Source organism: Boleophthalmus pectinirostris, unplaced genomic scaffold (genome assembly GCF_026225935.1).
Source record: "Boleophthalmus pectinirostris isolate CB_2022bp ecotype Guang Dong unplaced genomic scaffold, ASM2622593v1 HiC_scaffold_19, whole genome shotgun sequence".
Lineage (NCBI taxonomy): Eukaryota > Metazoa > Chordata > Actinopteri > Gobiiformes > Gobiidae > Boleophthalmus > Boleophthalmus pectinirostris.
In genome coordinates, this window is record NW_026571140.1 from 30,717,156 (window position 1) to 30,733,146 (window position 15,991).

At 36.7% G+C, this 15,991-nt stretch overlaps 1 protein-coding gene across 1 annotated transcript; it reads left to right on the forward strand.

Moving 5' to 3' along the window:
* Positions 1 to 5,433: 5,433 nt before the first annotated feature.
* On the forward strand, positions 5,434 to 14,500 carry lysmd2 (LysM, putative peptidoglycan-binding, domain containing 2). The gene is made up of 3 exons (XM_020938950.2): positions 5,434 to 5,879; positions 8,016 to 8,368; positions 13,785 to 14,500. The coding sequence occupies exons 1-3, from the start codon at positions 5,622 to 5,624 to the stop codon at positions 13,831 to 13,833; spliced, it is 660 nt and encodes a 219-aa protein (XP_020794609.1). The 5' UTR covers positions 5,434 to 5,621; the 3' UTR covers positions 13,834 to 14,500.
* The last annotated feature ends 1,491 nt before the right edge of the window (positions 14,501 to 15,991 follow it).

Here is a 15,991-nt window from a genome sequence, read left to right on the forward strand (position 1 = left end):
TGTATGTATTGGAGCTGAGTCTACCTGTCTATGGCCTCCAGGTTTATCAAAAGAGTCACGCATGACTCCATCTGATGTTTGCCAACCAACTCAGTTAAATATGATCTCATGTCGCGTTTAAAATAAGGGTTTTGTAATCAGACTTCAATCTACTTTTGAGCCAAGATAGCCCAGAAAGTTTAGTTTAAAATGTAATGTTTATTACTTGTATTTCTGTCAGATGTATCCACTCCCCACCCTGTATGAAAGGAAAATAAAAACGTTAAATGAAAAATTGATCCAAAAAAGAAAAGAAAAGAATAAAAAGTTTAAGAAGTTAAAGAAAGTTAAAGAAAAAAGTTTACTTTGAAGGTGAACTGTGTAACTGTTTTGGTTAGGGCTGGGTATCATTAAGAAGTTGCCGATACGATACATATCTTGATACAGCGCACTTGGTTCGACACGATATATTTCAGATCGATTCAAATACGGTTCAATAAAAAATAATGGATAAATCAAGGCTGTAATACTAAAAGTCTTTGTTAAACCACTTCTTGTGCAAAGTTAAAAACACCCATTTTAATCATCAATACAGTGAAAATGTCAAATGTGCTGCATAAAGGAGTTTCCTTCCTCTAAACAAGCAACAAAACTGTAGTGCAGTATCAAAATAGTTTAGTAAAATATATTAAAATATACTCTTGGCGATATATCGATACAGCAGTCACCAATATCAATACTGTATCATCACATTAATCGATATGATATATGGATATTTTGATATATTTACACACCTGTAGTTCTGGTGGAGGGTCTGCCACATGTTTATCTGTACTGAAATGTGGTTGCTTTTCCTAGAATGTTCCACAATGGGGCATTATGCTTAGCAATCTCCATGGAGACTATCATGTGGCGCTACCAGGTCATTTTACTTCCCAGTCAAATTGGTGGAAAAGTGAACCTGCTAAAAGTAGGAATGCATCTTTCTTTCAACAAATTCTAAGCAAGAAAAATAAAAATAAAAATAAATGTAGGATAATAAATATGTTTAAAGCCATACTGTGGGACATTCCAGGCAAAGAAAAACAAACATCGTGATGGGCAGAAGCAGGTCACAGACAGAAATGTTCTAGTGGATTTTTACATGTATGCGTTATGTTGTAGGGAGTATGGCCTCCAAAAACGCGTGAAGATATCGCCATCTACTGGTTAAAAATGTTCATGCTGATTTACGGTGATGTAATACTCCAGTTTTGCACGAGGGGTCGGAAGAGTCACGCCACACAGTTCACTCTTGAAATCATCACTAAGCTCATCTGTAAGTGTCTAACATTGCAATCACCATAATGACCAACATACTGTCAAATTAAAATTAAAAGTATTTAGTGGGCGTATAGAAGTTATTTATTCAAGTTTTGGTTCAGTTTTTATCGTCATACTGTGGGAAACACATGCTCACGTAAAAAAGACATTGATGTTTAATAATAATAATAATAATAATGCATCAGTTTTACATAGCGCTTTTCTGGACACTCAAAGACGCTTTACAGAGCATTATTCATTCACTCTACACTCAATGATGGTGGTAAGACACTACTGTAGCCACAGCTGCCTTGGTACAGACTGACAGTAGCAAGTTTGCCAATCTGCTCCATCGGCCCCTCTGACCACCACCATCACTCACACACACTCCACTTTCATACTATTCTAAGCTTTTAATGAAATTGATAAAACTATTACTTACAAATGAGCCTAAATCACAAACTCATCCTCTAATCATGAGCTCGCAGCTGTTAGCGGTTGTCCCGTTGCCACAATAGATACTTGGTGTAAAAGAACGACATAAATTCACTGACAAATAAAGATGCAGTAAGATTGTGGTGCTGGATGACTTTACTGTTTTCTTCTCAGGGTAATTGATTGTCATTGGTCAAAAAGGGTTGGGACCACAGACAACAGGCTCAGAACAAACTATTAGGCTACAACTATAACATAAAGGAAACAAGAAATTATAATAGAAAATAATTCACTATTTACTAAAGGTAACTGTTTTTCCAGTGATTAAAATGCTTTTCTTCTGTCTATATTACACTATTTTCTGATCTCTCTAATAATGTTGTTTCCTCATCAAAAACACACATGGAGTTCTTCTTTCAAACAGAAAACACTCTGTTCCACCTTGTGACTTCACATAGTAATCCAGGAAGTGCTCCACTGTGTTTTTAAATTCCATACAGCTTCACTAGAATCATTTGTATTGCCAATCTCTGAAACAATAGCTGTTAACTTGAAAACCACCAGTTCATGGCATCACAAACTGGAACAGAGCATGTTGAGCTTTAGAGATATAGACAGACTAATAATAAAGGATTACTCATACATGTGTGAATAAAGCAAAATACAACTCCAAGTCTATTTTTAAGGAGGTAACAACATTGTAACATGGCTCAGGAATCCATTTTGTGTTCATAAAACAGCAAAAATAATAGTCATTTACACGACAGTCATCACATTTATGGGACATTAAAATATAGGCTAGTTAACCTTACATAATACAATAACGCCATGTATAATAAAAAAATAAAGTGAATAGAAGGTGGCTGTAAAGGTTGTGTCCTAAAGGTGCACTGTGTAACTTTCCAGGTTGAGATGTTTGTAAAAAACCCTCGGTCGTCCAGGTAGAATCTGGACAAACTTTTATTTGTCCAGTTGAACATTTTTAATTTCTCCTTTGCCTTTTTAGGTGGAGGGTTAAATCACCAAAGAGATGTTGTTGCTTTGCCTGGAGTTTTTCACAGTATGATATTTAACTTATTTATTTCCATGGAGACAAGCACCAGGCTACAGGTCCGATCTGTGGAGATTTGGGCCAACAATGCATTTTATTGTAAAAATATATGTAAATAAATACATAATAACGAAACAATGTAATTAAATAAGCAAGTTTAATACCATACAGTGGTGCATTCCAGCGAAAGCAATCTCACCGTTTGTTATCTCCGTGGACACATCTTTAATGCCCCATTCATATTAGACCAATACAAAACATTTTGCATAAAGATATAATAAAAATATAGTATAGACCACTTAAAACAACACACTACTACATTTGTAAAACCAAAACACATGCACATTGAATAGAGGATCATTTTTTTGGCAGTTTTACACTTTTTTTTCTTCACTGATTCATATTAATAATGCATAGGCTAACTGTACAGGTGTCCATGTAGGTCTTCAGTGTCATCTCGCAGTGGGAGTTTAATGAATTATTAATTGACCGATCCTGTGCCCACCTCCGGGCCCCTCTGTCCGGTCGTCCATCCTCTAGTCTCTGCATAAATCAAATCATAGACTTAAGATTTGAAATTACATTAACAATTATAATGAGTTTACCAATACAGTCTGTGGGTTACCGGGCGACAGCTGAATAAATGGACCATTCAAACCTGATTAGTCCTGTCCACTGAAACCCGAGCTGCATAAAGACACACCTGCTGTTTGTTGTCACTATAGTGGTTATGCACACAAGGGTTGTTTCTTTGGAAAATATGACATAATTTATGGATAGCCAGCAGTGATATTTCTTACTATCATTTTTATATATAGACAATATGAACGTGTTTTGTGGAAGGGCCCAAAATGCAAATATGGAAACTCATAATAATGTATTAAACTGCATCTTATAATTTCATGTGTAAACTAGTAAACTGGCTTAATTAAGTTAATAAAAGCTTGTAAGTGTCAACACAGTAAATGGATAATTATCGGTGATTCATACACATTTTATAGTCACCTTATGTCTTTCCAATTTAGACTTTGACTTACTTCCCTAAACAAGGACGTCAAATGGGACTTAAAATGTGTGACAGGTTTGGAAAATGAACAAAAAAAATAGGAAAAAGCTACAAAGTCATGATTAAAATTCACATGCTCACCAAACATGTATTTTTTCCATCTGTGTCTGGTCACAGGGCTTCTGCTGGTCACAAGTAAAGGCTGCTCACACAAGCCTGTCAGAAGTCGATTCTTAGTGCTAATTGTAAAATTGCTAAATATTTGTTTAGTGGTTAAGTCTACAATGCTCCTACATGCAATAACACCTGCCTTTTCAGTGTGTGGTCATTCTTTTTTTATATAACTTGCTGTAAATACATCTTTAATGTTTTGACTTTATTTTTAGACTTAGACTTAGGCAAACTTTATTGATCCACTCACAGCTCACACATCACAATATAATTTAATAACAGAGTAAAAAATAAATGGTAATAATAAATTCTTAATAAGGAGCAAAAAAGAGCAAGAGACAGGTGTAAAATACGACATAATTATATAAATGTAAATGTACAACTCAAAATAAAATAGAAAAGATAACTAATAAAATATAAAATCATAAAATCACAGCTTTATATAAGAGGTCATAGGAAGACAGTGCAACAATATGATGATTGACAGGACATAGGGTTATCCGTTACATTAGGGTGAATTGTTGTACAGTTGTAGGGAGTATTATCTGTTACATAAAGGTGAGTTGTTGTACAGTTGTATGCAGTATGATATGAATGTAGTCCTGTATCTCTCACTAGGCCTATATTTTGACATTAGGCCTATATTTTGAAAAGTCTCAACCATATACAGTCTGTGGGCCAAGCAAGAGCCCATCAGACGTTGTACAAGAGGCCTAGTATAAATAAATGTATAAATAAAGGATGAATAGTATTTAGGTTAGGCAGTTTCTATTGAGCAGCAGTACACAGGTCACTGCTGCTCTACATTATATCGATAACATTTGCATTTGTTCATATGTAAAAATATATTCGATTTTTGGAATGTTTTCACCGTGAACAGGGACACCTCTCCACAGATTTGACCTGTAACTTGGATTATTGATGTCACCTCTTAGTCTCCATGCAGGCAGAGTTATACAGTAGAATATTCAAAGGAAACATTACTGAAGTATTAGGGAGGCACCGATCTAATACTGGTATTGGATATCGGCGCCATGGATTTTATTATAGTGCTTTGATCGACGCAGACACTGGGGGAAAAAAAAAAAAAAAAAAAAAAAAAAAGAAGATAAATCGGACATCGGCTTCTAAATACCGATTCAGCCAATATCCCGGGACATATACTAGTAAATGTATGTAATTATGTATTTTTCTGGTTGTAATTGGCCTTGAAAATCTTATAGTGTTTGATTTTTTGTATTTAAAACAATAATAATACAATAGCAATACGTTTTCCTAGAGATATAAATAACAAATTTGGTTCAGTTTTGTATTATTTCATTTTTGTTTTAAGAAAATATATCTTGTTTTCAGTCTGCATGTTCATATGTAAAAATATATTCGATTTCGGACTAACTTTACAAATCGTGTTATGATTTTGAAAAGGATGTTGCCGGAAGTGCCTTTTCCCCCTACTGTACGTCAGTGCGTCAGTGCGTGATGACGCAAATGTAGCGGATACACGGCAAACGTAGCTCCCGTCACCGTGAGGCGGAGGTCCCGAAACATGTCGCTGTCCCCTGTTGTTCTGCAGGACGGGGCGCTGCCTGCGGCTTAAACCGGACCCCCTCACCCCTCCGCCGGCTCTACAGCGGAACAACCCCCGGGCGGCGCTGAGTTTGGTGCATCCAGGCGAAGATGGCGGAGTTCTCGCCCGTGCTGCCGATGCGGGATGGGGGAGCGGGGGGAGGAGGTCGGTTCGGGCAGCCCATTTTCCCTCGCTCCAGGTCCGGTTCCGAGTCAGAGAGCGAGCTGTCCCAGAGCCTTGCCCGGACCAAGATCCGCTCCTACGGCAGCACCGCCAGCGTGTCGGCCTCTCTGGGGGAGAAGTACATCGAGCATCGGGTTACGGATAGTGACACGCTGCAAGGGATAGCTCTCAAATACGGGGTTACGGTAAGATACGGTTTATCAGCGACAATTATTAATCAAGGTCATATTTTTAAGTTATTTATTGCTGCACTTGTCTATTCTGATGACTGTCACAGAAATCAAACGTACAAATAAGGTTACATGGCATCTCAGTTTTGCCTTAATTGAACTTGCCTCCAAGGGAAAGCATGGGTTTCGTTTTACCAGAAGCAAATCAGTTGTTGGAGTTTTGTATTGATACTGTCCACATTAAGGAAAGTCCTGTTGCCAGTATAAAAACTTTCACATCCTCCACCATGAGAAGTCATCCTTGAGTCACAGGATGCTAGAACCCTGGACGTCTTTCTGGCCTTCTATGTGGACTTTACTTGTTCTCCCTGTGTCTATATGGTTTTCCCTCGGGTTAGGGTTCTCTAGTTACCCCCTCGGGATCTTAAAACACGAATGCATCCTGACTAGAACCAGGAAGCACAAGTACAGACTGAAGACTGTACCGCTTCCTGAACCTCAGAGAGTAGGCTTAAAGGGTTCACTGTGTACTTTTTTAGTAGAGGGTCGACGGCCTTGTCCCTATGGAAATGTTATTGCTTGTAATGTTACACAGTATGGCTTTATCCATCTTCAAATCCAGGTGTTTTTTATTGAATAGCAAAACAAACATACATTATCACTATGAATAGGGATGCGTCTCCACAGATTTGACCTGTAATTTGGACTAGTGGTGCCACCTCATAGTCCCCACGGAGACAGAGTTATACTGTAAACATTACTACAGTATTAGGGTTGCACCGATCCAATACTGGTTCCGGATATCGGCACAGATACTGAAAAAAATTGCTAAATTGGATATCAGCTTCCAAATATCGATTCAGCCAATATTCTGGTTGGACATATACACTTATTCAGCATATTATGACTTGGACTCGAGTCAGACTTAAGTCACTATTTTTAGAACTTGAGACTTGACTTGATAAAATGGACTAAGACTTGGGACTCGACTTGGACTTGAGCACTGTGACTTGAGAAAACTTTATGCTTCTCCTAAAAATAAAGATGTTTTTAGAAAATACTTTTCTCTTTACAGTTGATAAATACGGTGCTTAATTTTACAAGAACAAAGTGGAAATGTCTGTCCCACGTCTCTGTTCGTTACTCTGGATGTAACTGAAGTACTGCGAGATGGTATCCTCACATGTACTACAGTAATATTCAGTAAAGTATAGAACTACAAAGAACATGATCCTTCCATTTCAGACAAAATAACTGTTATTTAGCACTTTTAAATCTGAATTCTGTTTGTTCTGACCATAATGATTCTCACTTTGATCTTGGCAAGACATTTAAAAAGGAAAAATTGTCATTTCTACAACTCAAATATACCATGATTTTTTTAAGTACACTTGGACTTGACTTGGAATCATGGGCCCGTGACTCGAGACATGACTTGGACTTGCATGTATTTGACCTGGGACTTAACTTGGACTTGAGGTCAAAGACTTGAGACTTACTTGAGACCTGCAAAACAACGACTTGTTCACACCACTGCTTTTATTAGATCAATTTACTAGTATTTTTCTAGCTGTAGTTGGCCCATAAAGTCTCATAGTGTTTGATTTTTGTATTTAAAACAATAATAATACAATAACAATAAGTTGTTTTGTGGTTACTGGAGGGATAAATAACAAATTTAGATCAATTTTCTATTATTTTATTTTTGTTTTGAGGAAATATATCCTGTTTTCCATCTCTGCATTGGCATCGGTTGACATCGAATATTTAGTAGATAATTAAAGCTGTAGTATCAGAATCAGTATGGACACAAGCAAGTGGCAGACCCTCCACAGAAAAGTTGCATAGTACACCTTTAAAGATGCTCTGCTAGTTTCTCATACATCTTCGACATGTAGTTATATTATTTAGCAGCATTCTCTGTGCGTTCTGCTCCAGTCAACTTGCATTTAGACACTGGCTAAAGGAATGGTCTTTCAATAATATCATAAAAGTAAGGCCAGAACACTCACTTTTTAATATTTTTTAAATCACAATTAGTTAAATATAGTGTTATGTTGCCTAAATACATTTGATCCAATCTGATGCACTTGTTTTATTACTAAGCCTGTCTTTCTGTGTGCTTTTCTCTCTCCTCTCTCGCTGTACCAGATGGAGCAAATCAAACGCGCCAACAAGCTTTTCAGCAACGACTGCATTTTCCTCAAGAGCATTCTGAACATACCTGTGATCACTCAGAAACGCTTCATTTTTAACGGACTCTCTCTTGAATCTCCCGATAACGACTCTGCCGGGCAGGACTCGGACTCGCCCTCTGTCCTGACGCAGGATATAGAAGAGCCTTCCCCGCCCCCCTCCCCACCTCCCGAGGACCCCAGACCAAGCCAGAACCAGCAACCGCAGAAAACAGAGGAGCTGTCAGCCAAAGACTTCTTACAAAGACTGGACTTGCAGATTAAACAGTCAAAGCAGGCAGCTCAGAAGCTTAAAGAAGAGGAGACAAGGTGAGATAATTATAAACACTTTTTAGAACTAATTTTCAGTTTCATTTAACTTGGAATGAAGTAAATATTTTGCCTGATTCACTGGAGTTGAGTAGAAATTCAGATCCTATTCAGTACTAAAACTAATATCAAAACTAGATACTCATTTGGGCATGTATTGATACTAAAAAAATCACTTTGACGGAACAGAAATGAACCATTTCCACTTTAGAATGATCTTGAGCTGTATCAGAACAAGACTGTATAAGCCCATAGATCACTATAGAACATAGCTAAACAACTGAGGAATTACACAAATATGGTGTGGCATAATTTTTCATTTCAGTAATTTTCTTGGGCACTCGAGTCTTTCACAGATGGACTTCATGTTGGTGGTCTTTAATGCAGTCATCAGTCTAAATCTGCTAAAGTGTGGTAGCTCTCCACTTATGTATGTTTTCCACTAGATTATGTTCCTTATTTATCTACATTGACATTACTTTTCCATATTGCTTATAGGGCTGATAGGAATTTATTTTTCTCATATTGATTGATGTATATACTTGATGTCTGACGTTTATTTTTTATTTCACAAAATTTACAGAGTTTTAATCATTACAATGTAACACAAAAATGAGTCAAATAAATTTTTTTCAAAGTCTGAACATACAAAACGCATGTCACGATAATCACTAAATCGACTTTTAGTTCAATATATATTAGATTAGATTAGATTAGACATTTTGAGGGTCAATATTTATCATGGAGACTTTTTCTTTATTCTAGTGAGGAACTTCTGGATATTTTTCTGCACTATGATCAGTATTAACTATATTATACATTTAGCATTTTTGGAGGATAATGTTGCTGTAGGGTTATTGTGTCAGAGGCATGATTTAGTTTCAGCTTTATCATTTATGGTCTGTTTTCTTCAACAATATATGATACTTCAAAATTTGTTATTATCATAATTTGTTATTTTGACAGCCAGGCCTAAACACGTGCTAGGCCTGGCTGTCACAATAACAAATTACAACAGAGGATTGGCTGTAAAACTCTAGATTAAAAAGACTCAACTTGATCTCTGACCATTACAGATGGATCTCAATTATAATTCAATTGCAATGGCCTTAAAGGTGCATTGTGTAACTTTTCATATGGAGGGTCGCCAACTGTTTGCCTTCTTGAAGCTGGTATTGCTTTGTTTGGAATGTGTAGAATCCCTCAGTCATCCAGGACAGGTAGAAAAAGGAGAAATTACATTTTTTAACTGGACAAAAGTTTATTTTGGTCAAATACATTTTGCAGATCATCCAAGCTGCTTCCTCAGTTCTGGTCAAATACTGATGGACACTTCCTTATATATTTACCTGAAGGGAGGAGCTAACTACACTGAAACTGTTCTGAAACTAACACACCTACTTGTTTACAGTTTCTGTTTGGTAGCTTGGCCTATTAAACTACACTGAGTGTGGGGTCATATTAACATAATTATTCATTTCATTTCAAACCTACAAACACTTTAAGACAGACAAATTGATTTTTTCCTTTGCCTTTGTCTGGGAAGTTCCACAGTAAACTGAAACTAGGCCAAGATATAGGTCATGTTTGTGGAGAGACGTCTCAGTGTATTCATAGTAAACAATAAAAACACCCACAATTGAATCATGTAAAATAGACAAGTTGAACACTGTACTGTGGAACACTCTAGATAAGAAAACAATCACATCCCCATGGAGACAAGCAGGTGGTGGACCCTCTACCAGAAAAGTTACACAGTTGCACCAAGTCAGGAGCTATTTCCCTGTGAGAAAAGGTGACTGCTGTGCTGTGTAACTGTGAGATATTTAGCTGCAGGTTGTTGTCAGCTGATTTGGGTCTGGACTTGTCTTGTTGAGTCTGCATCAGTCTGTCGTAAACTGGAGTTCATACAATGGGCTTACTCAGGGCTGACTCACTGCAGTGGTCTCCTAAGGTGGGGACTTGCAGGTCGTGACTTGGACTCGAGTCAGACTTGAGTCACTATTTTTAGAACTTGAAATTTGGCTTGAAAAATGGACTAAGACTTGGGACTCGACTTGAACTTGAAGGTCAGTGACTTGGGACTTGACTTGGACTTGAGCCTGTGACTTGAGAAGACTTGATGCTTCTCCTAAAAAATATGTTTTTAGAAAATACTTTTCTCTTTACAGTTGATAAATGTGATTCTTAATTTTACAAGAACAAACTAAAACATGTCCGTCCCACTTCTGTTTGTTACTTTCAGTGTAACTGAAGTACTGTGATGTGGTATCATCAAATGTACTACAGTAATATACAGTACCGTACAGTACGATACAGAGGAAACTACAGAGAACATGATCCTTCATGACAAAGTAACTGTTAATTAGCACTTTTAAAAATTTGAATTCTTTCTATTCTGATCGTAATGATTCACACTAAGATCTTGTGAAGATATTTAAAATGGAAAAAATGGCATTTCTACAACTCTTATGTAAATACTTTTTTTTAAGTACAATTTAGTTTAAAATTCATATAAATTGCATATTATACATCTAAGCTGTATTTGGTACTTTGGTTTAAAGACTTGAAATTACTTGAAGCTCAAAGCAGACGACTTGGACTTGACGTGGACTTACGAGCCAGTGACTTGAGACTCGACTTGGACTTTCCTGTCTTTGACTTGGGACTTGACTTGGACTTGAGGTCAAAGACTTGAGACTTACTTTAGACTTCCAACACAACGACTTGGTTCCACCTCTGGTGGTCTCTATAGGCACACACTACATACTACTACTGTAACTACTACTGTAACTACTTTTGTGTCTTTTCTTGAGTTTTCAGACTACCATAAAACAGTGTTTGCTATGAGTGCATTGTGCCACCGCAGTAACTCCTAAACATTTCACTACTAGAGATACACGTAGAACACCCCCAGTGTGATGTCTCTGCAAAGTGGCAGTTTTGATGTGTACTATGTGAAATGTGAACACACCCTAACGTCTTGCACTTCTGTTATATAGCACTTAGCTTAAATGCTGATTCCATTCATTGTTTTGATCTTTATATCTTTATTGGTTCACTGCTATTGTGTAAACTGCATTCAATGAGCTCTAATACAACTACTCAAGTATTATTACATTCTTGACGTGATTGTCATGGACCGCTCCCATAAAAGCAGATCAGTTTCTGTGTAGTCTCTGGGGGTCCTTTATCGCTGCTTGCGGCTTTCATTTAGACTTAATATGTTTTTTTCTCCCTTTGAAGTAGCTTTTGTTTAAATGTACTACTTAGATGGCACATTTAAAACATGGACAGCTTGCATGTTCACATCCAAAAATGTGCATGATTTCATGCACATTTCATGTTCTAATAAGTCATGTGTAATATAATTATTTATTAAAAGTCCCATATTATGCTTTTATCCAACACTTTAACCAATGTCATCAAAAACATACCCGAAGTTGCATTTTATTTCATTCACACATGTTTGAAGAATTCTTTATTGTTAGTCTGTCTACATTTCCATTCTCAAAATGCTCTGCACCACCTTGTGATGTCATGAAGCGGTAGTTACCAAGTTAACAGCTCCTTTTCACCATTTGTCCAGTAGAAATGGCAATTCCAGGACTGAAATTATCCAAATGATTCTAGTGAAGGTGTATGGGAACAAAATGCAACACAGGGTATGTTTTTGACAAGGAAACAACTTTATATCATAGATCAGAAAATAGCGTAATATGGACCCTTCAAATTTCAGCGTTAGACCTGGTTTTGTGCTGTGGACCTCATGTAGTCCTGTTAAAGACCTGGTTTAGATCTGGTGACAGTACTTAGAAAGTCAAATATTGTCTTTGTTAGTTGTTTTGAGCTGCTTAAGACAAATAAAGACACACTCCTCTGTTTTCACTGAGCAAATACAAATGGAGCTTTATTAAACCACTGCAAACCACAGATGTAAGTAGGCCTATAGACGGGTCGGTCACGATAATTACTATATTGACTGATCGTTCAATACAAAACAGACAGAATAATCTATCATGTTTTTGGGGGTCAATATTTATCGTGGGTACTTTCTCCTTTCTCACACAGTTGTTCCAGGATAAGATTTCAATCAGTCAAACTTTATTTGTCTAGCGCTTTTCATAGATTTTAACATAGCACAAAGCTCTTCACATGCAACAGAAAAATTACAATGTAAAACAAGTAAAAGTTTCAAGTAAAAGCTCAACTGAAAAGATACTTTTTGAGTTTTCTTTTAAAAATACCACACATGAGGGCTGTAAAATCGAATGATGCCTCACTGTGAGTTTTAGTTTGGACTGTTAAAAGACGAGACCTGAGGACCTGAGAGTTCCAGAGGCTCATATGATAAAAGAAGATCAGATAAATAAATAGGACTAAAGCCATTAAGAGCTTTATAAAGCAATAAAAGAACTTTAAAATCTATCCTGACGCTCACAGGAAGCCAGTGCAGCAGAGACTTTGAGTGCAATTTATGTGTGTGTGTGTGTTTTTTTGTGTGTTTTTTTTAACAATATTGTACATTAAGAATACTTTTTGGGGGGTCATTATGTTTTATGGTTTGGTTTCAGTATTATACTACTTCTACAACTACTACTACTATTATTACTACTACTACTACTTCAACTACTTCTTACAGTTTTCAATGTAAACTAATCTTGACTATTAATATTTCTTTTTTTTTTCTTATGTTTCAACTTAAAATCTAATTTTAACATTGCATGAACCAGGACTGAACCAGGTCTCAGAGCGGACTATTCCAGGACTAAACTACAAGTGAATTCCATATTTACAATAATGACCAGGTAGCATGTTAATATTGAGATGACTAGGCCTGTCATGATAACAGTTTTTATAGCACAATATTTTGGTACAGAGATATACTGCAATAAAGGATAGTATCAGTGGCATGCAGTAGTTTCAATATTATCTTAAAAATTGTCTTGCTTGTTTTATTGTATCATTAAAAGCCAACACAACCATAAATAACATAATGTGCTCTTATCGGTCAATAATTAGCCATAGAAATCACTTATTTAACCTTTTACAGCTCAGATGTAACAACAAAAATAACCCAAATCTCCTCAGTTTTACAAAGAAAATGTTATAATGTAATAAATATTGCACTCCAAAATATTTTGTTCCAGGTTTTATACTGAACGACATCGTAATTATTGTAACAGGCTTAATCATTACGTCTTACAATTAAAATATAAGCAAGAAAAACAATTTTTTGTAAGACATTTTAACATGGAGACTAGTTTCTTTCTGTCCTTCAGACCTTTAGTTCCTTTGGTTATACTCATTCATTATTTACAGGCACTGGTTGAGTTACCAAGCAAACGTGTTGAACCTAGTCGCATGTATTTCCTCTTTCCTTCCAAAATAAAAGTCTTTCTCTCTGTTTTTTCAGGAGCAGTGAGGACTACACAGCCCCAAAGTCATCCTACCAAGAAATCTGAAAACTGTTACTGTTTACTCACTGAAAGCGACAATTTTACACAGTCATGCTCTCATTTTGTTCTACTGTTTTTAAGCAAGAAATAAAGTGTCATTTTTTGCCTTTTATTTATTCAGGTGTAAATGGTTGTAATGGTTTTGTACCTTTTATTTGTCATTTAAAGTTAAGCCCCAAATTGTTCAAATTCGGGCATTCCTGGAGTATCGAAAAATGATAAAATGATCGAAAATCTTCTCAGAAATTCTACTAAAATTTTGACCAGTTCTTTTCTTAACATCTCATTGTTGACATAACCACACAGTATTAAAATCTGTTTTCTTTAGTATTTATTTTGTTCATCTACTTCCAGGGTATGAATCTATTTGGGCTTAACTCTTAACCATATTGTAAAGACCTAGGCTACCTATTTGCACCGGTGTAGGCATTTCAACAGCATCAGCTTGTTAGCCTGATGTGCTGACTAACCTGTTCTATAATAGCGTCACTGGACAATTATCAAGCTGTTTTATTTTTGTTTTTATTGTACAATTCAAGCAAATAGACCGGAGATGCTCTAAGAAGGGACTGCTCTATTTTTGAAGTGTGAATGTTTTATTTATGTGGGCTACCTGCTATTTGTGCTTCAAGTTTTGTTTTATTTGATGATGAATAAATATCTGTTGAACCCATTGTTGTTTGTTGGTTATTCAGAGGCGGATACTAAAAGTTATTTTTAATTTAAAGGGCCTATATTACACAAAACTGACTCTTGGGAGCTTTTAGAAGCCCGTTACCTCATCAAAAACATATCAGGAGCTGTGCGTTATTTCATTCACACACGTTTTATTTATACTTTTTTTTATATTATTAGTCTGTCTACATCTCTAAAGCTCAAAATGCTCTGTTCCAACTTGTGATGTCATGAAGTGGTAAATTTCAAGTTAACAGCTACCTTTTACCTTTCGTTCAGTAGAGATTGGCAACTCCAGGGATGAAATCATCCAACTGATTCTAGTGATGAAGATGTATGGAGTTTAAAACAAACACTGGAGCACTTGTATTACAACATGACATCACAAGGTGGAACAGAGTGTTTTCTATGGAGTAAGAAAGCTTTCAGAGATATGCGTGTGTGCAGGACAGAAATCCGTGCATATTTGGCTCTAGTTGAGCTTAAAATAAATATAAACAAGACTAAAACAGGACTTATCCCAGAACTAAAACAAGACTAAAACAGGACTAAACCAGGACTAAACCAGGTCTGATTCAAGGACTAAAACAGGACTAAAATAGAACTGATCCCAGGACTAAAACAGGACTAAACCAGGACTGATCCCAGGACTAAAACAGGACTAAAACAAGACTAAAACAGGACTGATCCCAGGACTAAAACAGGACTAAACCAGGACTGATCTCACGACTAAAACAGGACTAAAACAAGACTAAAACAGGACTAAATCAGGACTGATCCCAGGACTAAAACAGGACTAAACCAGGACTAAACCAGGACTGATCCCAGGACTAAAAAAGGACTAAACCAGGACTAAACCAGGTCTGATTCAAGGACTAAAACAGGACTAAAATAGAACTGATCCCAGGACTAAAACAAGACTAAAACAGGACTAAAACAGAACTGATCCCAGAACTAAAACAGGACTAAAACAGGACTAAACCAGGACTAAAACAGGACTAAAACAAGACTAAAACAGGACTGATCCCAGGACTAAAACAGGACTAAACCAGGACTGATCTCAGGACTAAAACAGGACTAAAACAAGACTAAAACAGGACTAAATCAGGACTGATCCCAGGACTAAAACAGGACTAAACCAGGACTGATCCCAGGACTAAAACAGGACTAAACCAGGACTGATCCCAGTACTAAAACAGGACTAAAACAACACTAAAACAGGACTAAATCAGGACTGATCCCAGGACTAAAACAGGACTAAACCAGGACTGATCCCAGGACTAAAACAAGACTAAAACAGGACTAAATCAGGACTGATCCCAGGATTAAAACAGGACTAAACCAGGACTGATCCCAGGACTAAAACAGGACTAAAACAGGACTGATCCCAGGACTAAACCAGGACTGTGTATCGGGATGGGCCCGGAGGTACGCAGGCGAAAGGACCAGTGCAGAGTGGAGTTTTCTGTTTGAGAGAAGAACTCAGCCT

What these genes read in the sequence shown, in the direction of transcription:
- lysmd2 (XM_020938950.2), top strand. Translation starts at nt 5,622, where the DNA reads ATGGCGGAGTTCTCGCCCGTGCTGCCGATGCGGGATGGGGGAGCGGGG. An exon ending in CTCTCAAATACGGGGTTACG is followed by an intron (nt 5,880 to 8,015) that starts GTAAGATACGGT and finishes TCGCTGTACCAG; the next exon opens with ATGGAGCAAATCAAACGCGC. An exon ending in CTTAAAGAAGAGGAGACAAG is followed by an intron (nt 8,369 to 13,784) that starts GTGAGATAATTA and finishes CTGTTTTTTCAG; the next exon opens with GAGCAGTGAGGACTACACAG.